Here is a 25687-nt window from a genome sequence, read left to right as displayed (position 1 = left end):
CACCTTAAAGACATGATCCTTCTGAACAAAAACCATTACCTCAATAGATACATCTCATTACCTGGTGTGATGATGATGTTGTTTGCTTCTTTGATCAAGTCCACGGCGCCCTCTAGATTGATTTCGGTGTGGGTACCAGTGATCTCCATAGGCTTCCCACCAGCAGTAGATGTGGTTCCATAGCCTCCGAGGATGACATTAGCAAGAGATCGGTTCATGGCCTAATGAAAGAAGACATTAAAAAGGGTATGAGAAGGAGAGGAAAGAATGTACGGAATATAGAGAGTACTGTGCAAAAGTTTTAGGCAGGTTTGGTTTAAAAAAAAAAAAAAAAATTGCTTCAGGGTTAATAGTTTATTTTTATGAAGGGAATGAATAAAAGAGAAATGTAAATCCCATCAATCTTTGGTGCGACCTTTGGAGGGGGGGAGTCCTGGACGTGATGATATGGCCCCCACAGATCCCTGATCTCATCATCCAATCTGTCTGGGATGACATGAAGACACAGACGGATTGGAGCACGCCGACATCCACAGAAGATGACGGAAACAACCTCCTTGCCCAATTCCTTCATAACCTGTCAACAAGTACCTTGAAGAACTGATGGAAGGCCAAAGGTCACACCAAATACTGACGGAATTTAGATTTCACTTTTCTCCCGTCACTTTCCAAAAAATAAACTATTAACCCTTCTATTACTGAAAGCATTTAAAAGTATTTCGATAGGACTGCCTAAAACTTATGCACGCCACCGCATACCAAATTATCGATTACCCCCGACCACCATGAACGCCGGCAGGTTGCCTTGTAACACAATATGCTGATTCACAAGTTCACGATTAGACCATCGAGACTGAGGAACACAAGGGTGGTGTTTAGTCTGCGAGCGGCAGCCATAATTGGTATGTGAGGTATGTCGAAGACGACTCTGGCGCTGAACTCTCCAGTGGAATAAATGGGTATTAACTTGATTTTACTTTGATACAGTTCAAAAGGGGTGAGAGTAGACAAAACACGGCAGACACTAATCTCTCAAAAATTAGACTCAAAAATGTCCTGCGCTACTACAAAGGGACGGCTCACAGCGAAACCTTCCTCTGGGAAACAGGAAGGATTTTTTTTTTTCTTCGTGAACATAGTAAATTTTGTGAAATAGGATCCCCCGAGTATTGCCGTATACCCAGCTGTTAGTGTCAAAGCAACGTATTCCTCTGTATACTCTCTGACTGTATTGCTGCACTACGTGATCAAAAGTATCCAGACACCCCCAAAAACATACGTTTTTCCTATTATGTGCATTGTGCTGCCCCCTACTGCCGGGTACTCCATATCAGCGACCTCAGTAGACATTAGACATCGTGAGAGAGCAGAATGGGGCGCTGCGCGGAACTCATGGACATCGAACGTGGTCAGGTGATTGGGTGCCGCAGGTCAATGCCAAATGACGCCTCGCTTGGTGTAAGGAGCGTAAACATTGGACGATTGTGTGGAAAAACGTTGTGTGGAGTGACACATCACGGTACACAATGTGGCGATCCGATGGCAGGGTGTTGGTATGGCGAATGTCCGGTGAACGTCATCTGCCAGCGTGTGTAGTGCCAACAGGCGGTGGTGTTATGGTGTGGTGGTGTTTTTCATGGAGGGGGCTTGCACCCCTTGTTGTTTTGTGTGGCACTATCACAGCACAGGCCTACATTGATGTATTAAACACCTTCTTGCTTCCCACTGTTGAAGAGCAATTCGGGGATGGCGATTGTATCTTACACCACGATGGAGCACCTGTTCATACTGCACACCACAATAACATCTCTGTAATGGACTGGCCTGCACACAGTCCTGACTTGAATCCTATAGAACTCCTTTGGGATGTTTTGGAACGCCAACTTGGTGCCAGGCCTCACCGACCTACATCCATACCTCTCCTCAGTGAAGAATGGGCTGCCATTCCCCAAGAAACCTTCCAGCACCTGATTGAACGTATGCCTGCGAGAGTGGAAGCTGTCATCAAGGCTAAGGGGGGGCCAACAACATATTGTATCCAGCATTACCGATGGAGGGCGCCACAAACTTGTAAGTCATTTTCAGCCAGGTGTCCGGATACTTTTGATCACATAGTGTATATTGCAACGGTTGCGATTATGTTATATACACGTTATGCTATGTGTTGTACTGAGATCTGGGAACAATAGATTCTATTTTAATAGCAGCCTCACACTTGCTAATTCCGTTGGGGTTTTCATAGCAGCAGTTACCTCATTTACATCACAAACAGGGTCAAAATAGAAGCTCACACCTCGACAGATCACATCATCCATTACTGACAATAGGTGATGTTACAGCTTATCTACTCCCCATCCCTGCCCAGAGCACAGCTAGAAAACTCTCCCATAGGCCTCAATGAGTCGGCTCCAGGCTACTGCTGTAAAGCAGATCACTAAACGCTGTTAACAGAGCAAAAAGAGAAGCTCAGGCAAGATGGCCGCCCCCATAATCACATACAGAAAAGAGAATGAAAATAAGTTTAAAATTAGAAAATAGAAACAGATTACCATCGCTATCTGCGTTTTGGAAATCAGCGCGTCTGCAGCATGTTTTTTTTCTGCAGCGGACATTCACTTTGCTCTGGCTGTAAAACGACGTGTTTTTTCCACTGCGTTTCTACTGTGGGCGAATCACGGCATTTACTCCGCGTGGAATTGTTTGTTTTTGGGCATGTAATGATCACCAACCTACAATATTTTAAGTGCGTAATTTATTTAATCTCAGTTCAGTCGCCTCTGTATGGTTTAACACAACTTTATCGTATGATGTCCAGTGTGACAATGCAGTACTTGTCCCGTGTGTAAATAGGAATTCAGTCTCTCATGTGTGGCGGATTTCTTGTGGGCCTACAGAGTTACATCATCACCTATCCAATCCCTCCTGGCAGCTCTGGAACACCTCATCTCCCAGTGTCACATGAATCACACTGCCTGCCTCTGCTATCTGTGTGTGCTGTGTGCAGAATCTCCAGTGTATTTCTAGGAGAAGCTGCTCCACATGGCTACTCTGCCTCCTGCTTGTGGGTTGAGACTCTACACCCTTTAGCTACGTTCACACCTACATTGGAGTGTGACTTCTTCATTCACTAGATTCAATTTAAAAGAATGGACACCTGACAGATCCCATTATAGTGAATGGAGTCCATCAGGTTCCATATGTGATCGCTGTTGTTGTTCTGGTCCTCTGACAGATAGGCCGGCGCTAGCGTGAATCCAGCGTAATGAACTTTTCTATGCACCAGCATAAATCTTTCTTAAAGACAAAACATCAGACTATAGTAATGTATTTTAGACGAGGTCACGCACAAAAATAGCAAAAAAAAACGTATGTCGTGCACAGCAGAGGGCACAAGTCGGTATCTGCCAGGCGGTTGTAGCCATGCACAGACACACTTACTGTGGCCTCAGACTGACCTGGCAGATTATCTGCTTATACACATCTAATCGCTCTGCGTCTGCATCATCAGACACTAAAGTGCCAAACAGCACTGGAGTCCCCAGCGGACGGACGGGCTCCCCAGACACGCACGCACACCATTGGATAATACAACAAATATGCATCCAGCCTGCCATAAGAAATGTTCTCCAAAGAAGAATGCCGGAGCAATCAAAATATTTCGGCTGTCACCTCCTCATCTGCAACAGATTATCTCCAGTAGATAATCCTGTACGCTGGGGCCGCTCGCTGCGTGAGCGTGTTATGTAATGTCTGACTGCTGCCCCACTGTGGTGGGACCGACCTAAGACCGCAAGACAGCCTGAAGCAATATATAACATATAGGATACTGGATGGCATCTTAATAGGTGCAAATGTTACATCTCAGACAGCGATGTCCGGATTTACGTTGCATTTTATTGCAAATTTTCAAGCAGAATCATAACTTTTATACGAGCCAATATATACGCACATTGCAGAAGGAGTGAGCTGTTCTTATAGGAACACTAGGGCGGGCAGGGGTGACCCCAGAATACACGTAAATCCTATGAAATAATTCTGTAACCGGTTTTCTTCTACTAATGTATTGTGTCATCCCTCTGTTATTCCTCCTGGAAATGTATGAATTTACAGCTGGGTGTTATCCTTCGCCTGGCATGTCGGCACTGATCGGATAACGTCACACTGTATAGGGAAACCCACCCCGGCGGGAAACATCTAGCTGTTATTGGAGTCACACATTTCTATGAGGAATAACAGAGGAACAGACGCCGTTCCAGAACAGTTTTATGAAGAATGCATGGACTTACTAAAACAGACATGTCAGGAGAGCAGATGGGTCCTATTGTAATGTCATTATCACCGTCTGGCTTTACATCTGCAGTTGGAGACTCCGTTGCAGTTTGCGACGAACAAGACACAGTGCGAAAAAGTGCTGAGAGTTCAGCTTTCTCATCCGGCAGTTTCTGTTATAAATAACAGACAGATGATGGATCCCATTATGGTTGATGGGGGTCCGTCGGGCTACGTATGTGACCGCTGTCGTAGCAGTCTGTCTATCTGTTGTTCTGGTCCTCCAATGGATCGGCCGATGACAGCCACATTTATCAATAGGCGCTATATAGAAACTGAGAGTTTATAAATAATACGACTACACAAATTATACTGATGGAGGGGCCACTATAGGACATTATACCGTGTACAAGGGACACTACAGGACATTATACTGTGTGCAGGGGCCACTATGAGACATTATACTGTGTGCAGGGGCCACTATAGGACATTATACTGTGTGCAGGGGACACTATGGGACATTATACTGTGTGCAGGGGCCACTATAGGACATTATACTGTGTGCAGGGGCCACTATGAGACATTATACTGTGTGCAGGGGACACTATGGGACATTATACTGTGTGGAGAGGCCGCTATGGGACATTATACTGTGTGCAGGGGCCACTATAGGACATTATACTGTGTGCAGGGACCACTATGGGACATTATACTGTGTGCAGGGGCCGCTATAGGACATTATACTGTGTGCAGGGGACACTATGGGACATTATACTGTGTGGAGAGGCCACTATGGGACATTATACTGTGTGCAGGGGCCACTATAGGACATTATACTGTGTGCAGGGGACACTATGGGACATTATACTGTGTGGAGAGGCCGCTATGGGACATTATACTGTGTGCAGGGGCCACTATAGGACATTATACTGTGTGCAGGGACCACTATGGGACATTATACTGTGTGCAGGGGCCGCTATAGGACATTATACTGTGTGCAGGGGCCACTATAGGACATTATACTGTGTACAAGAGACACTATGAGACATTATACTGTGTGCAGGGGCCACTATAGGACATTATACTGTGTGCAGGGGCCACTATGAGACATTATACTGTGTGCAGGGGACACTATAGGACATTATACTGTGTGCAGGGGCCACTATAGGACATTATACTGTGTACAAGGGACACTATGAGACATTATACTGTGTGCAGGGGCCACTATAGGACATTATACTGTCTACAAGGGACACTATAGGACATTATACTGTGTGGAGAGGCCACTATAGGACATTATACTGTCTACAAGGGACACTATAGGACATTATATTGTGTGGAGGGACCATTATGGGACATTATACTGTGTGGAGGTACCACTATTAACTATGAAACCTAATACTATATGGGGGCCATTATGGGACATTATACTGTGTACAGGGGCCGCTATTGGATATTATACTGTGTGGAGAGGCTGCTATGGGACATTATACTGTGTGAAGGGACCATTATGGGACATTATACCATATGGAAGCCATTCTGGGACATTATTCTGTGTGCAGGGACCACTATGGAATATTATACTACGTGGAGGGACAATATGGGAGATTACACTGAGTGGAGGAGCCACTTTTTGGCATGAATATCGCAGGGAGAGGTCCTTTCTTAACAGCCTATGGCCAATGGTACTGCCTCAGTGCTAAGTAATGAATACAACTTACCACTCGCTCCTTAAATCAAACACAGTGTGGGAGCCATTATTTTACCTGTGCAGACACGTAATATGATGGCCCCCACACTCTCTCATATTCAATGTGGGGACACAGTATGAGGGCACACGAGGATATTCCACTGAATATGAGGGCACGGAGGGGGCCAGAATACCACATGTGGGGACATTACATAACTGTTGACGAAACGTTATTTTGTTAACATTTCGGCGTACCCCATTGGGACATGTTCTCACTGTGGGACACTTTGCTTGAAAAGGTTGAGAACCGCTTCTCACTGACTTGAGCAGTAATGGTGTCATTTTGTATTTCCCCTGTGGTGGCGCTACAGATGAACACTCTTGATGCCAAATTGGGTGTAAGATCCAGCCACAATGGTTAGTGTACATGGGTGGTAATCCCACGGGATCCTGGGTGGTATATAGATGTTGTGATATTCTGCTCATAATGGCGGATACGCCACATAGCTCTTACCAATTTTCCAATGTATTTTTTACAAGCAGCAGACACATTTGCACACTGTAAGGGCTCGTTCACACGGGCAATAAGGGGACGGATTATGGCGCGTAATCCACATCATAATCCGCCTCCTCACAATGGTGGGCTATGTAGACCGCCAGGATACTTTTTTTCTGTAGCGGCAGCAAAAAAAGAAGCGGGCTGCCCTATCTTCAGGCGGCTTCCGTGGCTCATCAGGCCATGGCGGCTTCCGTGGCTCATCGGGCCACAGCGGCAACCTCCGGAGTTGGCCTATTCATTTGAGCCTGCTCTGGAGGGGGAAGTCACGACTGTCAGAAGCCACGACAGTCGTGGCAGGCAGGTTTTGACTTGAGAGTGACGTGGCTCCCCACCGCCCCCTATGTGAACTAAGCCTAAAACAACCCGCTATAATACAACGTGCAGTCATTAATGGAAGCCTGCGCCAAAAAAGACGGTCATGGTCTAACAAAAAGACCCAAATCTTCTGGGCCACCTTTAGCAGCCATGACATCATCAGTCTTTGAGGGTATACGGGGTGTATGTGTGGTCTTACAAGATACTATAAATGTTGGGTAATCCTAGAACGGGGGTGCCGTACTTCGCCATGATGACAATATACGGAGGGCACCGCTGCCGTGTTCAGCTGGTCGTAATATTTTCTGATTTTGTATATTTACGTAAGCCACACAGCCCCGTATCCTCGCCCCCGTTATACTGATTTTTATAAGATTTAACAACTTCTCCGCACAAATCAACCGCTTTAGAGAAATTAGAATTAGCTTCATAACCATTACATGAGTCGGAGGTAAACAAACGTGTTATCTGTACGCTTTATAGTAAACCAATTAGAGATGACACTGATTAAAAGCACACAATATACAAGACAGCCGCAAATTTGATGCAGATCCCCTCAATTTCCTAATTTCCATGCTTCCCCTGCCCATCAAACCACTTCTGACATCAAAGCCCGCCGCTGCGTTTAACCCCTTAGCCATCTGCCGGGGGAGCCATTATGGCCGGCAGATTTACAGGATTCTCAAAGTCATTAAAGCTTGCATCAACTCGCTGCTTTGAAATAATAATTTCTTTCGGAGAAGAAGTTTTTGGTTTTCTTTTTTTTAAACAATTTGTGTGGTTTACGAACAGGATGAGACCATTTTACTTTAACTTCTGAGGCACTGGAAGCCTCTGGCCTCATCGGCAGCCTCATCCGCTTTACAGGCTATGGTGGGAGACCCTATCATTATAACGGTCTGGGCCCTAAAATAAAGCAAGGAGTTTTTGACCGCACTGATCAAAAAATATGGTAGCAAAAAGATTGGCATACTGAAGACAACATGTTTAAAGGGATCCTATCATTCAGACAACATTTTTTCTAAGTACCATGTTGGGATAGCCTTAAGAAAGGCTATTCTTCTCCTACCTTTCGTTGACTTACCCGTGCCGCCATTCGCATACAATCCCGGTTCTTGTCGGTATGTAAATTAGCTATCTCGCAGCACTGGGGGCGGGCCCCAGCGCTCAGACAGCACTGGGGGCGTCCCCAATGCTGCCAGAGAACTTTCCCCAGCGCCGCCTCCTCTTCTTCAGCAGCGTCATCTTCAGCCTCTTCTTCCGGCGGTGGCTTGTAACTTCTAAGGCCTCCGGCAGAGCAGACTACGCATGCCCATAGGCCATGAGAAAATGGCCGCTTGCATAGTATTGTAAGCAGCCGTTTTCTCGGGACCTGTGGGCAAGCGGAGTCTGACTGCCTGAGGTCTAGAAGTAAGAAGACCCCGCCAGAAGAAGAGAATGAAGATGCCGTTCCTGACGACAATGGAGGCGGTGCTGAAGAGAGTTCTCTCACAGCATTAGGCACGCCCCCAGTGCTGTCTGATTGCTGGGGCCCGCCCCCAGTGCTGCGCGAGAGCTAATTTGCATACCGAGAGAAACTGTGATTGTAGGCGAACAGCGGCGCGGAGAAGACAACGAAAGGTAGAAGAAGAATAGCCTTTCTTAAGGCTATTCCGACGTGGTACTTAGAAAAAATGTTGTCTAAATGATAGGATCCCTTTAAGGGGGGTGTTCACACTACTATTGTTGGTGTCTGTCAGAAAACATTAATGAAGGACACGTACAAATCTGTATAAACTCCATTGATTTCAATGGGATTTGACCTATTGCCATTAGTGTCAGTTTACATCAAATTTCCAGGAAGATGGGAGGCACTGGGGGCATCAGCGCCGGGTCTTTGCTAATACAGCAAAGATCCAGCAGCTATGGCAGGCGCACAGCTCCTGAGCGACCGCCATATTTAAATACCCGATATCCACTAAGATAGTACGGCAGATGTCGGGAAGGGGTTAACATCAGTTAGTGTCTGTTAAATGGACATTTTTCACTTTATAAAGGCTATTCTATTCTATGCTATCTTTTACAGGCAGCAGTTTTTGTGTAAATTCATTTTTTGTAGATATGAAGATCACCGAGCACAGGCGACGTTCCCCCTGTGCTCTGAACACAGCAGCTTCATAGACTTCATTGTGTTCGCTCCCGCCTCGAGGCCATTGTATTCACAACCCCTCCGCTGATAAGCTCCCAGCAGTCTTCAGTGAGATCGCGATCTAGTGCATGCACGGTCCGCTCTGCCACTTTGAGTTTGGGCACTGGGTTTGTTCCGGCAGCCATCTTGGTTCTCCTTAGAGCTACATGAGCGTACTGCATTCATGTAGGATAAAAATTGAGACGGCCGCCGGAGCCTGAAGACTAATGCTGATGATGATGTAGCAGAAGACGAGGCAGCACAAGGGAGCTCATCATCGGAGGGGGTGTGAATACAACAGCCTGGAGGTGGGATCAAACACAATGAAGGCTGGAAGGAGGAAGTTTTTGACTGTATTGATCAAAAGAGGGTAAGGGTAAGCTGCAGGCGGGCACCTCTGGTAACCCGTCATATAGGTATATTGAAAGACAACATGCCCAACCCTTCCGATCTAGACATCTGCTGCCTGGGGAGGTTAGAATACCCCTATACACATTATATAAGAAGCCATACCGTATTTTCCGGACTATAAGGCGCACATAAAAACCTACGATTTCCTCAGAAATCATAAGTGCGGCTTATAGTCCGGTGCGGCTTATATATGGATGGAAGCGGCGGCAAAGTCTGCGTGCCGCTTCCATACATACATAAAAGGCACCGTAAGGGTGCATTCACACTACGGAACGCCGGCGTGTATCACAGCCGTACACGCCGGCGTTACAGCAGGGCTGCCGGACACTTCCCATTCATTTCTATGGGAGCCGACATGCGAGCGCTCCCCATAGAAATGAATGGAAAAAAGCAGTCCATTCATTTCTATGGGGAGCGCTCGCATGCCGGCTCCTATAGAAATGAATGGGAAGTGTCCGGCAGCCCTGCTGTCACGCCGGCCTGAAACAGAACGTGAAACTTACCGAGCGGTGCAGGGCGGGCATTCAGGCCTCCTCTTCCTCCGATGTCCTGACCACTTCCTCCGGCGCTCGCAAGCTGATAATGGCCTGGCCTTATCAGTTAGCGAGCGGCGGAGGAGGAGGACGGAACATCGGAGGAAGAGGAGGCCTGAATGCCCGCCCACCCTGCACCGCTCGGTAAGTTTCACATTCTGTTTCAGGCTTTTATTTTAAAACGGGGGGGTAGTTTAATATAACTTTTACGGTTGGGCTCTATCAGCATGATTTTGCTGATAGAGCCCCTCCTCGCCTGCCGAGCGCTTCCAATAGAAGCGGCTGGCACGCGGGGGGTTAAGCGGCCGCTGGCAAAGTCTGCCTGCCGCCGCTTTCAATAACATATAATGCGCACCGGACTGCGGCTTATAGTCCGGTGCGCCTTATATATGAACCGAGACGGACTATAAGGCGCTCATGGGCAATGCGGCTTATAGTCCAGTGCGCCTTATAGTCCGTAAAATACGGTATATACCATCTCCAGTGGGTTAGGACAATGCTGGTCTACACTACATGGTAGTCAGTTTAATGCAGATGTTCCCTTCTGGCTCCCTAAACTTTCCCATAAAGTGGCTGCGCAGGACTAAGATCCTAAGCTCCACGTCCTCTTCTCAGGAATTCGGTTCCCTTTCACTTCTACTGGAGTTCCAAAAATAACGCAGCATCGATCAGTTATTGCTGTAAGGGCTTTTTTGGTGGTTTGGACTTGCGGCCACTTATTTCTGTGATGGTCATGACTGGGCTCAAATATCTACTGTAAAAAGCCACAAACTATATGTCCATCACACGAGCCAAATACGTGAAGCAGTTGTCCCACCAAAGCAAGTTCTGACCGTTCCACAAGTTAGTTGATCCTGATCCGTGAGGGTCTGACCACTGGGTCCTGCACCGATCCCAAGAAAAGGGTCATATGAGCGTGCATTGCTCTCCAGCTATTCTCTATGGTGCTTCTGGAGACCACCAAGTAGCTATCTCAGCCAGTCCCATAGAGAATGAAATGCCAACATTTACCCCCACTGGGATGAGAATCTCAGGATCAGTGGGGGACCCATCAGTCGGACACCCACTGATCAGCATGCTGTGGCCAATACTACTTGTTTTGGTGGCACAACCCCTTTAATCCATGGAAGAAAACAATTCAAGGACATTAAGAAAAAAATCTTTGAAACCAATATATAATCACTGTATGATCGCCAGGGGTCGAATCCCGCGAATATAGGGAGCGCTGCACTACTTCAGTCTCTCTCTGCAGAGCCGCACTGTACTTGTACTTACCACACACATGATGTAAGACAGGATTGCTCCAGAGGAACCAATAAGAGCACCAACGATGGTCAACAGGTTGTTGTTCAGCAGGAATCCTTCAGCACACAGGGCCCATCCGGAGTAACTGTTCAGCACTGTAATGACGACAGGCATGTCAGCACCGCCAATGGCAGCCGTGAGTGTGACTCCCTGGGGAAAACAAAAAACAGATAGAACCAAGGCATCGATCTGAGAATAAATATTACTAAGTGTCTTCCGAAATATTCGCCGGTTTCCTGATATGCTAATGAGGTGGTTGGTGCAATGAGGGCTTCGCCAGTGCTCTCATTGCACCAAAGATCAACCTCCCAGCTATGACTGACACCTGAAAGTAGATCGGTCTGTTGTCACCTACCATAACAGCAGAGAGGGCGGACACAGAGCCCAGGCATGTCAGGCCGGTTGTGTAGCTTGGGTCCAGCATGTATGGGATCATACCGCCGACGCTAGCCGCGAGCAGGCCAGCATTCAGAGCATGTCGTCCTGGCAGCATCAGTGGGGCAGAGTTCAGTAAACCTGGTAAAGAAAAGGAGAAGTGTTATCGAATGAATAGATATAAAAATGTGGACTATCCATACAACTCTATATAAATCTATAGGAAATCATCCACAGCGCAGGAAGTGCAATAGAAACAGGGGGCCAAATAAAACATAAAAGGGCTGCGGCAAGATAAAAGGCAGAACCTGCCAACATGAGCGTCTTGGACCGTAATATGGGCTATTAAAGGAGTCAAGACAAACGTACGTATGTTAATGGATTCGTAGTGCACTTTACCACCGCATGCGCATTATTGCTCCATATACACAAACAACTTGGGGACACCCTCTTCTATTATTGGGAGTCTCAGCAGACTCGGCCCCCAACCATGATGCCAACGGCAAAGTTAAAGGGTATCTGAGTTTTCATTAAAACTTGTAATATCTGCAATTTGTGCTATGACTGTATAAGCCTTCGTACATGATGTGCTATCCATTTTTCTGCTGATAATAATCACATTATGGCTGCAGCACATTTTACATTTGTCTCTGAGGCTGGGGGCGTGTACAATCAAGAGCCCCCACCCCTATCCATTACTACTCATACTGGTTTATTTACATGTCAGTCTGTCAGGAGTAACTGTACAATAGCAAACAAACAGCTGAGAAAAATACAAGTGACCAAAATATAGGAGATGCAGCAGGGACACTGGGCTGGAAATACAGAACAAATACTTGCAGGGAAGCAGCTAAAACACAGGGAAAAAAAATATTTGAGCACTGTCAGGAAAGCTTTTGCTGTTTGTGACTAATATTATCTTTAAGTATATAAAAGTACATAGAAGAAGCAGTTTGCTGTCATGTGTTGAGGCTGTGAGGAGAATCAACCCCTCCCCTCTCACTTCACCTCCTCCTCTACTGTGAAGATGTCTTGCTTATCTAATGTATCTATGGACGGAACTTGGCTAGCAACAGTGAGTGAACTGCAAATTAGCTAGAAGGGAGACACCTAGTGACAGGACCAGGGGCGGTTTTTCAGGCAGAAAGTAGCCACATTTTTAAATTGAAGTGCATTACATTTTGGCCCAGAATCACACGCTCTATTAAAGGAGACTGTGTGGTCTGAAAAGTGAGTGACCGTTTAACCTTATTTTCTTGTGTCTTGATCTTTTTTCAATTTCTCCCCCCACTTTGCAGGTGCCCATCACGCGTTTTTTTCCCAGCATCACCGACTACTTTCCCACTAGATACATTTCGTGCTGCAATCTGAGCATAACTATAGTTGCGAGTCACTGAACTATTGATCTAATAACGCATCTGAAAATGAATATCCAGCCCACATTATTTATTCAGCTATATGGGATTTGGAGAAATTACATTGTTGTGATGGTTCAGTACAGACGGAATTAGAAAAATGAAATTATACCCCCAAATAAAGCTGTAGAAAGGCCAACTCTGTCTTCTTTGCTTTTCATACCTCTGGAGCCTGTCTGTTCTTGTGTTGTTTCTGAAAACTTTTCCAAGCGCTGATTAATTTACAACACATGGTCCTTTCCATAAGGCCACTGCCAGCTTTAGTGGGTGCATCTGCGTATGTGAGACGGCATCATGGAGAACAGGAGTACGTGCTGCATCGCAGCTGACGGTTCTGTTATACGGGTCAGAACGGAGAATCTGATCCGTCGCCACAGGCCGTAACAGCGGCGTAACTAGCAATGGCGAAGCCCCCAACTAACCCCCCCCCCCCATATTACTCTGCACTCTATTATGCCTCATAGTGGCCCCTGCACACAGTATTATGCCCCATAGTGGCCCCTGTACACAGTATTATGCCCCATAGTGGCCCCTTCACACAGTATTATGCCCCATAGTGGCCCCTTCACACAGTATTGTGCCCCATAGTGGCCCCTGCACACACTATTATGCCCCATCGTGGCCCCTGCACACAGTATTATGCCCCATAGTGGCCCCTGCACACAGTATTATGTCCCACAGTGGCCCCTGCACACACTACTATGCCCCATAGTAGCCCCTACACAAAATATTATGCCCCATTGTTTTACACCCATGAAAAATTATTATACTCTAGGGTCTTTTCAGATCCCAGAGTATAATAATCGGAGACCGAGAGGGGAAATCAACATAAGAAACACTGTTCCTTACCTATCCTTGGCTCCGTTGCACTCCTCGGTGTGTCAGGCATCTTCAATGATGTCTGGGACGTCACATGACCCTGGAAGCAGGCCTCGGTCATGCGACGTCAGGGACGTTACAGAAGTAAGCCCGGAGCCTGTCTGGACCCCGGAGAGGTAAGTAACACTGTTTTTATGCTCTCCGACCTCTTCTGGGCCTCCGATCATTATACTTGGGAGTCTGCCAGGATCAGTAAGTAAATAGCAATAATACCCCATGCCTTTCTCTGCCATATTTGAGTCCCCATGGATATTCTGAGACCCTCCCCACTTCTGCTGCTGGATTGAGGTGTCGGCCCATCTATTGAGTTCCCCTGCTAATCGGCTGCCTCCTCCACGACTGCAGCTGCTGACAAGACACTATAGGGGGAACACATAGTATGGGCAAAAAGCTGTCAGCCATTGTGTAGGAGAACCCCAGAACAGACCCTGTCTCTCAGGCCTTCAGGCTGCATTTTCCCATGTTAGATGGAGGTGTAAGTTGGGAGAATTCCATTACCCATCATCTCCCATTGTAAACAATGGGGAAAATAATATATAACACATCCAACGGAGACCAAAAATACACTCGTTGTTCGCCTCCCTCAGACACGTGTGGAAATCTATGGGTTCCTTTGACATATATCCCAGGAGTGTGCTGGTTACATCACTGCCATACTCTGCAGTCAATAGTAGAGGAAACGCGTGAAACTACCCTTAAAGGGGCTTTGGTCATCAGTATCTAATCTGTGGGGTCTGACCCCCCAGACCCCACACAGACTAGCTTCTTCAGCTGCCTTTGGAAGATACTGCAGTGGACAGGCTACTCGTATACGAGTAAGAGCTGAAGTTCCTCGGGACTACCGCTATATAGTAAACTGCCTGCAGTTGCACTCCCACAACAATACGGACCCAAATCCCATACCAGAAGATCTGCGCTCAATGGTCGTGGGGGTGAAACGGAAATCCAATTGTCGGTAGAAGAACCTTTTATTGAAGTATAAATACAGTAGGCACAACGCATTTTGGGCTATACGACAGTGCAAAATTACTAGGGCACGTCGGGCCAGATGCAACAGTCCATTATATATTGCCTGCCATATATTATATACAATTTTTTTTTTATCTAGTAAGGAAAAACGCTAAAATCAACATGTATTCTTATAAGCAGATCAGAAACCTTCGAGGACTACTGGCTTCACCGAAAGACTAAGGAGGATGAAATGTACTTAAAAACTCACCACACAACGTACAAAGAGTAAAGCTGAAGCCAAGAGGTAATAACCCTGCTCAGCATGTTTAATGCAGTCTTTGGGGAAAGGGTTATTTAATATGATTTGGCAGTGTAGTACGCCACAAGCTCTGGACAGAGATATACATACGAGCTGAGTAAGCCGTCCGAGGCCCCCTGATCTATCTGCAAGATGTGTATCTGTTGCTTAATTGATGAGCTTAATACGAGCCGTTATCAAGGGTTTTTGCTAAGAGAGCGGTTCGCCTCCTGCCAAGAACATGTAGCTGGACCAAAAATATTCACAGAGATCTTGGAACGATTTAGAAGAGCTATTATCGATTATTGTACAGATTACATAACCTGTAGACTCAGGGTTCACTGGCCAGTCAGGCCAAGTGCAAGGAGAATTTCCACTAGTTATGTCTAATGGTCTTGACATTGCAAAAATAGGACTGTGTTGTCTCAAAACAGCACCACTCATGTACGTACACTGGTATTGCAGGTCAATGAATGGGGTGTGTGTGTGTGTGTGTGTGTGTGTGTGTGTGTATATATTATATATACACGCCTGTCCACTGTTGTAACTTACAATTCCCAAGGGCTGTGGATCCAACTGATCTGTGCGGGTTCCAGGTGTGGGACCCCCACAGATCAGTTTCCAATAACCTATAGGGTGGATTTTCATCGGTATGAAAAAAGCTTTTAGGGCTCAGAAAACCCCCTACAAATCATATGATCACATTAAGAGGCCTCAGAGATTTCTTCCCCCAAGCTCCTGATGCTGAACTCAATTGACTCATGTAAGATATTTTGCTACAGAGTTCATTCCAGACCCAACCACATATCTGTCTTGTAGGATTAGAGTACAATCCCATAGTACATTGCAAATCTCACCCCGCAAAATCCCTTTACTAGCATGGGCAAAAAAAAAAAAAAAGACTGAAAGGGCCATTTCAAAAGAAACAGATGGCAGCATTTTGGGGACCACTATAGACAATTACAGGATTATTTATAGAACTTGCACGTATGTCATTAAGATTGCAGGAGAACTTAAAAGCTAGGTGGCAAGAGGAGTGAAGACAGAGATTTGTATGGCGCCAGGACACAAAATCTATATTGTGCACACACATAGCAAACGCTGACAAACCAACACAAAGTAAAACACATGTATGAGAAAATTACTCCCAGATCTCCTTGTGTAGTACACCTGGAGCATCAGCCATTGTATCTTAACGTAAAGAAGACCTTTCACATCCTCGGGCACATGCGGTGTAATACACTGCTAGAAAGCCGACAGTGAACTGAATTCAGCTTTCGCGGTCTGTGCCCCCGCTGAAGAGCTATCGGTGCCGTTACCGTAACTCTTCACCGTTTCGGTCCCTTTCCTCCTAATCAGTGGTGGACTCGATGGTCGGACTCCCCTGTGATCAGACACTTATCCCCTAACCACAGGACAGTGTCCATAACTGCGCAACCTCTTAAAAATATAACTTACCATTTATGAAAGAGAGGCCAATAAAAAGTGAGGTGTGAATAGGTGCACTCACCTTGAAGCTTTCCATAGGCGACCAAGGAACCACTGAAAGTGACACCACCAATGTATGTGCCCAAGTAAGCCACGATCTTTGTGAGATTGGCAGCGGGATCGGTTGCAAAGTGCGGGTACTCGATCATGTACTCGGCTACACAGGTGAGGACCGCAGCCAGGCCTACCAAACTGTGGAAGGCAGCCACCAGCTGAGGCAGGTCGGAGATCTGGATACGTTTGGCGATGGTCAGACCTGATGGGTGAGAAAACCAAGTACACATTAATATGAATAAGCTGGATACAAGTAAACATCGCAGAAGGACGAAAATATATACAGTAAATTCTACCAGAACAAGACTAAATATTTCAGAATAAATTTGTCATAAGATACACAGCAAAAACAAAGAGAATCCACAGCAAAAACCGTACATGTTACAGGTCAATATTTCTACAGATTCACTGTGGATTTACTCATCTCCATTGCTCCAGGCACATGCGTGGTTGGACATAAGGTCAGGCGCATGTGCACTGAAGCTGTGGTGTACTCCTCTGGCTTCAGTGGAGAAGTGTTAATGTGGCTGCAAATTGTCTTATAGAAGAAGATTTGGGACACTAAACCCCTGTCCTTTCTCAATTAGCCTTAAGCGTCCATTTTCTTGTGGCCCGCGCATGCGCAGTCGTTTCTGCCCGAGGCCTAGAAGATTGAAAGCCAGGACGGAAGAAGAAACAGGGAGAGGGCGTTCCAAAAGAAGATGGAGGCGGTGCTGGAGAGTTCTCTCGCAGCATTGGGGATGCCCCTATTGTAACGAAAAAACCTGGGATTTCTACCGAAGGGCGGTGCGGAGAAGACATCTAAAGGTAGGAGAAGAATATCCTTTCTTAAGGCTATTCCTACATGTTAGGGAGAAAAAAAGGGGATCCAATGATAGGATCCCTTTAATAAAGGTAAAATTTGCAACATTCCCTGAAAATCTGTGCAAGTTCAGTTTTCCACATGGCAGCGTGTGGATGAGATCTGCAAAAACCTGACTGCCGTGCTTTATACTGTAACAGGTCCAGGTGTGCGTCTGATATAGCAAAATTAGAGTGTAAGCTCTTGTGACAACGTGTAACACTCCAGCAGCTGAACGTCCACACGTGAACCTCGCAGCTGCACAACTCGACACCGGGCTCAGCATTCTGGATTACTTGCCGTTTGAAGATAAAAGGCCTGTTCAGGGATCATGCCATCAAAAGGCACGACATTCCAGCTCTTACCGAAAAACAAGTCAGCAACATGCCTTGGAGGAAGGGAGGCGTGCTGCAATCGTTTGGAATAGTTAGCTCCCTCTAAAATAACTCTACATTACTTCAAAGCCGCGACCGAGACAAGACAGACAATAAAATAATACCGATCATGGAGGAGCGGTGTGCGTGTACCTTGACTGAATTGTAGGGCCTTTATGTAAACCTGTCAAGATGAATTAATATTTGTATGGAAGTGACTGTAAAGCGCACGTCACCTTGGCATGGGGCTGCGGTCATCACAGAGGATTTACTGATCACTATAGAAGAGGGGATTTTTGAGAGATATTCACATTTTTTCTGTTTTGCTACGGTGGCCATTTTGTAAGAGATGTCAACAGGAAGTGCAGCCATTTCGAACTAGTCAGAAAGTCATAATTTCTCACCTGACAAAGTGACTCAAATGAGATGACCAATATGGCTGCGCTTAGGCCTTCATGTGTCAATGCCAAAAACTACATGGAGGTGAAATACAATGGATAGATTTGTACCTGTCCTGAGTTTTCAACCCACTCCTGGTTTTGGTTAAAAGGTATTCTACCATTAAAACCTCTTTTTTTGTGGATAAGACGTCGGAATAGCCTTTAGCAAGGCTATTTGTCTCTTACCTTTAGATGTGATCTCCGCCGCGCCGTTCCTTAGAAATACCGGTTTTTACCGGTGTGCAAATTAGTTCTCTGGCAGTGATAGGGGCAGGCCCCAGCCCTGAAAATGCGATGGGGGCGTCCACACTAGTAGAGCTGAGTGCGAATGCCGGCCGGTGGCCATTTTTGGGAGGCCGCTCTTTCTCTTGTAGTTCAATGCAGGAGCGGCCTCCCAAAAATGGCCGTCGGCCGGCATTTGCACTCGGCTCTGCTGGTGTCTCACTGGCACAGCCAACTGCGCAGGCGTCGGAGGTGACGCAGGAGGAAGACGACAGAGAAGGGGAGGATCCAGCCGAAGATAGAGGCGTCGCAGGATCGTGTTCTCGAGCTGCAGCGGGGACGCCCCCATCGCATTTTCAGCGCTAGGGCCCTCCCCCATCGCATTTTCAGCGCTAGGGCCCTCCCCCATCGCATTTTCAGCGCTAGGGCCCGCCCCCAACGCATTTTCAGCGCTAGGGCCTGCCCCCAACGCTGTGAGGGAACTAATGTGCATACCAGTAAAAACCGGTATTTCTAAGGAACGGCGTGGCAGAGATCACATCTAAAGGTAAGAGATGAATAGCCTTTCTAAAAGCTATTCCGATGCCTTATCCACAAAAAAAGAGATTTTAATGGTAGAATCCCTTTAAAGGGGTTGTGCAGGACTCGAAAACATGGCGGGTTTTCTTCTTCTCAGGAAGTAGCGACATCACGTTGGTTAAAATGAATGGGACGGAGCTGCGGCATGGCCCTGTGACCAACAGAAGTGACATCACTTCCTGAGAAGACAGCAGACATGTTTTTGAAGCCCTTGAAAATCACTAATACAGATTACTGAACAAAACAAAGACATGTGAATAAAGCCTTGACGTTCATAAATTTTCCGCTACAGAAAGTAAATCTATTAAGAAGGGTTTTCATTTAGTGCTAGATCATAAAGGACTAATGGGATTCAGGTCTTTCTTTTCTAGTGTCTATGGAAGAAGAGAAGAGAAAAACCAGGTTCACATCTGCATTGTTAATTCTGTTCTCTTGGTCCATTAGATGAAGCCCGATGGACCCCATTGATTATAACGGGCTCGGTTGGGTGTCCTCAGATACCTCAGTGGAGTTGCCAAACAGCAATTCCGACGAAAATTTCAACCCAGCCTGAGGTAGTCATTTTAAACCCTCAAACTTTATCCGAACGGCCAGTACTAGAGGAGAGGAACTGCAATTCCTAGACTTCCAATAAAGAATAGAGTCTGAATAGTGAGAGGAATAGAACAGAATAGTAAGTAGTCCATAAAAACCTTTAAAAATATAAAAACAGCATAAAAGCAAAAAATAGTTAAGTACTTACCAATGGTGCCTCCAAGGGCCATAGCTCCTGACATCTGAGCCAACAATTCAGGATTTGGCTTCAGGGCTCCAAAGGTGGCTGCAATACCTCCAGCAACACCTATCATACCCAAAGTGTTACCCAGACGGGCAGTGCCTTGTGTGGAGAGTCCAGCCAGAGCACCGACGCAGCACAAACCAGAACCCAGGTACATCATCTGAAACAAGGCAATAGGCGGAGGAATTAGGATTCACTTTACATGACCATATTTTATAGAAACTCATCTGGTTCAACCAATTCTGCAATTGCCATCTATCAGATGGTAACACTAGGGCATTGAGACGGTGGTGTAAAATGGAGACCCAGATCAGGCACCGATAAGCTGATCTGGCAATGGAAGCTACTGCTGCAAAAGTAATTCTGCTCCTACTTAAAGGGGTTGTGCCTGATCTCCTGACAAGTGTTCGATGGCTGGGGACCTGAGTGCCAGGTCCTTCAGTGACCAGGACAGGGGATCGAAAGTTCCCCTAAAGCCCCCTTGTGAGCATACATGACTGCTGCCAGTGCCCACAGCCCCATAGAAGTGAGTGGCCACACAAGCACACTGGCACCATCCTCAAGGGGGCTTTAGGGAGGGGGACTTCTGGTCCCCCATTCTCCTAACCGCTGGGTGACCTGGCAGTCGGACCCCCAACTAGGGCTGTTTCTGGCCTCGTCCACTGCCGTGGAGACAGTCAGATCAGTTGACCGGTGTGGGGTCGGTGAGGCGGCCCCCCACCGATCAGACACTGATAACCTATCCTCCAGTATAAACAACATTGTTGGGACCAAGAAACCCCTTTAACATGTTAAAAAAAATAAAAACAAAGAAAAATGTAGTTTTTGCTCAAGCAGCTATTAAATATCAGCGGCCACAAGCCCGCCAATAGCATTAGGGTGATGGATTGCGCCAACTGTAAATAAGCCATCTTAGGGACTCGTGTTTGTACACAATATTAACCAGATGCGGCTCAGGTCATGTATTACACATTGACTTGACTAGTTTATTATTAGAGATGTAAACTGCCTTGTGTGGACCTAGAAGAGAAGAAAACAAAAACGATTACAAGGGCCGTTGGCTCCGTCGCTTGGCACGCTTTCGAAGAAACCCTCTGCGGACTGTAAGTAATACTGTAGGTAATAAAGACATCACTCAATATCTTGCCTCACGTGTTTACAGGACTGCGAAGGACCCTGCTGAAATCAGCAATGCTAGCTAAGAAGCTGGGCTTGTTTATCTAAGGGGGAATGATTATTTTCATGTCTACAGACCTCCGCCATGCTGGGAATTGTAGGGATGTTGGACTTGTTATTTCAAAAGCAATATGGCCATGTCCAATTTGTGCTAGGGGCCACGCTGGAAAGCATGCTGACAAGTATTCCCCTTGGAGTTGGAGGAGTTACGGGTTTATTACCCATATACGCCAAATACTATATGAGCGTTCAAAATGCGTAACCAGCAATTTGTAGGTTAAAATAGACAAAATACATTGTCCTACATGGGTATTTTTTAAGGTGGCAGAAACAGCTGTATATAAAGGGATGTGGTCTGGAGGACTGTCAGTCCCCTATTCTCCTGATCTCTGGAGGACCAGGCGTCAAACCGGACACTTATGTCCTATCTTGTGCCCTTAAAGGGATCCAATCATTAAAACTCAATTTTTTGTGACTAACACGTCAGAATAGCTTTAAGAAAGGCTATTCTTCTCCTACCTTTAGATGTCTTCTCTGCGCTGCCGTTAAGTATAAATTGCAAATGAATTCTTTCGCAGCACTGGGGGCTCCATCTTCTTCAGGAACGGCCTCTTCACGCGTCTTCTTCCGACGCTGGCTTCAAATTTCTAGGCCTCGGGCAAAGCCGACTGCGTATGCCCGTCGGCCACAAGAAAATAGCCGCTTACAATACTGTGTAAGCGGGCATTTTCTTGTGGCCGGCGGGCATGTGCAGTCGGCTCTGCCCGAGGGCTAGAAGTTTGACCCCCAGCGTCGGAAGAAGACGTATGAAGAGGCCGTTCCTGAAGAAGATGGAGGCAGCGCTGGAGAGTTCTCTCACAGCATTGGGGACGCCCCTAGTGCTGTTTGAGCGATGGGACCCGCCCCCAGTCCTGTGAGAGAACTCATTTGCATACCGACGAAAACCGGGATTTCTACTGAACGGCGGCCCAGAGAAGACATCTAAAGGTAGGAGAAGAATAGCCTTTCTTAAGGCTATTCCAACAGGTCAGTCACAAAAACTTGAGTTTTAAGGATAGGATCCCTTTAATATCACCATGAACAATCAGAGATGTTTTCAGAGTAAAGGAGAATCAATAAGTGTAATTCAATTAAGAACCTATTTACGTCCCACATAGGAATCACTGAGAGCTCAAAAGTGGATCGATCCAGGGTTGGATGTAACCAGTTGCCTTTGTCATTTTCTAGGCTGTAAATATCAGATCTGTGACTGTCTGACACCCAGCACCATCATCGATAAGATGTTCTCAGTAGCCGATACACAGAGAATGGAGCAGGAAGCAGACAGCGTTGTTCTTGTTGTATAGGTCAGACCAGGTTACTGCAGATCAGTTCAATGCGAGTGAAGCTGCAATGACTCTGTTCAGCCACTATGCAGAAAACAGCGCTGTCTGCTTCCTGTTCAGTTCTCGGTGGAGGTTCCAGGTATGAAGTCATGAATTGTATAAAGTAGGATTTTTAGATTTATCCATGGGGGGTCTGGTGTACCGTCTGTTCATAGAAACATGCATTAAAAAATCTCCTCCTCACCTGCTCAATGGTATATCCACTGTTAAGAGCAGTAGCGTAGCCCCCTACAAAGGCGCCAGCAGGGAGCAGGTATAGGTAGTTGTACTCTGGAGGATCAGTAGGACGCTTGAACATGTCCAGCATTCTCTGTGTCACCAAGAAACCACCTGCAGAGAAGAAACAAGAGTCAGATGTGTAAGTCATTTATATATAACGCATACCCTCTGCAATCCGAGACAGACAGTATCAGAGCTGAGATACACGCTCGCATGCTTGCTCCTGCCTGACAACACCCACTTGACATTAGAGAGATAGGTAATATGGCAGGCACCAGTGGTTGCTCAGGAATGGTGGGGGCTGGAGAAAAAAATCCAACTACGCCAGAATCAGAGGAGCGGCGCCCATTATAAGATAGTCCAAGTTGGTGGAGGTGGTGAAAGCTTCTCTTTAATTAACACATTACTATCCAGGAAAGACGAGCATCTCATTAGCGCGCTCCCGTGGATCATCACGTTACGCGTCTTTAGGTCTATATTATCTATAGCATGATATTGCTACAAGGAATAATCCGGTCAAGCTTGAGCATTTTACACACTGCTGCTTTAGATTTTCGGAGTAGAGCTTGGCTCTATTTGTGACAACCATTTAAAGAATTACTTACACAAAGACAGTGAGCAAGGGAAAAGCAATATCCTGGCATGAGGACAATTTGGCTCAATTAGCCGCATATAATTTCCCATACTGAATTGATTATTGAAGAATGTGGACACTGATGCCAATAAAATCACTTTCCCTATTAAACCGGGACCTCCTTACCCCCCTTCCCCAATCCTGACCATGAGGGAACGTTCTGAGGAACAAATAGACCAGATGACCACGACAGCTCAGAACAATACCACGTATAATGGATTGCTTTCCCCCAAACTACAATAAGTCATTGAGGAACGTTCTGACTCGAAATGTTTTGAATATCAACAAACTTTATTCCATCGCAAAATTTCCACACAGCCATAATTTAAAAATGAAAAAATTTCAAATGATCCTTGATGTTAATAATCGGACGTTTTGGCCTCCAATGACATCTTATGCAGCATAAAAGATCAAAGATCGCTGTGTACGGACATGTCATGCAGATGAAGGTCATTGGAGACCAAAATGTCCGATTATTGACAACGAATATCATGTGAAAATTTTTCATTTTTATATTATGGCTGTGAAAGTTTCGTGATGGAATAAAGTTTGTTGATATTCAAAATATTCGGGGTGCCGAAGTACTATATCATCATGGATCCACGGTATTTTCGGATAATTTCAGGTACCACTTAGTGCACTCCACTTAGTGAACAGGACGGGCAGAGATCAAGGTGAGCCAAAAACAGACAACCTCGGCCCAACAAATCTGCAATATAACACTTCAGAAACCTGGTGTGAGCCTACGCAAGTCCCAGACTGATGCAGATTTCATTTCTGGCGCAATGGACCTCCCGTGGCGCGCCTCTTAAAGGGGTTGTCCCACGTCGCATACTCACCAATCTTCGTTGTTGAAAAATCTTCTGTCTTCTGGCTTTGTTGCGTCATTGGTGGGCGGGGTTACATATGCAAAGCCAAGCGGCGAGATGCCGCTGGCCCTGCGTGCGCACTCATAAACCAGTCTAGCCTTCACAATGCGAATACAGACCCCGACATCCGCCTCTCTCTATTACAGCGGATGCCGGGTCTGTATTGGCATTATGAAGGCTAGACTGGTCTATGAGTGTGCACGCAGGGCCAGCGGCATCTCGCCGCTTGGCTTTGCATATGTGAATATGTGACCCGGCATCCACTGTATTAGAGAGGCGGATGCCGGGGAGGGTTAGACGCCGGCACAGATGCACAGACGCCGACACAGGTGCCTGCAACATCGCTATGCTTCTGCCCTGCATGAAGCCAGCAGCGGCAGAAGCGATGCTGTTATTCCGCTCCTCCGCCCCCCCGGAATAGCAGCATCGCTCCTGCCGCTGCTGGCTTCATGCAGGGCAGAAGCATAGCGATGTTGCAGGCACCTGTGCCGGCGTCTAACCCTCCCCGGCATCCGCCTCTCCATTACAGCGGATGCCGGGTCTGCATTGGCGGCCCCTTGCCCCCAAAGGGTAAACTACCCCCCTCCAGGCTCGCTCCCGTGCACTTAGCCCCTCCTCCCTCCCTCCTCAGAGCAGCAGATACATCACTTGACTTATGAGCAGATAAGTCAAGGGATGTGTCCCAAAAAAATGAATAAAGTAAGATAGTGGACAAACAAAGCAGTTTTGCTGAAGCAATGTATTTAGGAAAAGTCTTACATTCACATTAACAAGCAGTATAGATAGGATCCTTGTGATGGGACAACCCCTTTAATAATTCTGATGCATTTCGCACCGGCTGGGAAATTGAGAAGACTGGTGTATGAAATGCCAGTCTTAATAAATTCCCTCCACTCAGTAACTACAAAATTTATTCAACATATTCTTACCTCGATAGGGATACCAAATATGTATTTTAAGATTTTTGTAGATTTTTTTTTTTTTTTTTTAATTAACTTTCTTGAACTTTGCTTAATTTTTTTGTCCCACTGCATAAAGTTTATTTTTTGCTTAATTATTGTTATTACTGTAATGCATGTCTTTTATTAATTTATTGTATTACAGTCTAAGTGTACAATCTGTTGCTAGGGCAGATAGAGAGGTAACAAATTGAGTCGCAATTACCGTATATACTCGAGTATAAGCCGACCCGAATATAAGCCGAGGCCCCTAATTTTACCACAAAAAAACTGGGAAAACTTATTGACTCGAGTATAAGCCGAGGGGGATCCACCATTGCAGATAAAAAGTCTGGTCATGTGCATTGCAGCTTAGTAACTCCATGTGCCTCATAGTAATAGCAGTTAACCCCATCGTGTCCCTCACATTAACCCCGTGTGCCTCACATAAGAGTATATAATATTATACCTATGTAATATACAGCCTCATTTACCAAAACTGTCTAAAGCCTCATGAACACAA

General features: G+C 46.2%; 1 protein-coding gene across 1 annotated transcript in view; it reads right to left on the bottom strand.

Annotated features, from left to right (window-relative positions):
• Positions 1-25687, bottom strand: part of NNT (nicotinamide nucleotide transhydrogenase) — a 96037-nt gene that overhangs the window by 23560 nt on the left and 46790 nt on the right. Inside the window, exons 13-18 of the mRNA XM_075268925.1 lie at positions 22689-22834; positions 19908-20103; positions 16678-16911; positions 11605-11765; positions 11220-11399; positions 62-221 (exon numbers count right to left, since the gene is read on the bottom strand). Of these exons, the coding sequence (XP_075125026.1) occupies positions 62-221; positions 11220-11399; positions 11605-11765; positions 16678-16911; positions 19908-20103; positions 22689-22834 (1077 nt within the window). The remainder of the gene's footprint in view (positions 1-61; positions 222-11219; positions 11400-11604; positions 11766-16677; positions 16912-19907; positions 20104-22688; positions 22835-25687) is intronic.

This window comes from Leptodactylus fuscus, chromosome 1, assembly GCF_031893055.1.
Source record: "Leptodactylus fuscus isolate aLepFus1 chromosome 1, aLepFus1.hap2, whole genome shotgun sequence".
NCBI classification, from domain to species: domain Eukaryota; kingdom Metazoa; phylum Chordata; class Amphibia; order Anura; family Leptodactylidae; genus Leptodactylus; species Leptodactylus fuscus.
This window is presented reverse-complemented; position numbering and strand designations above follow the sequence as displayed.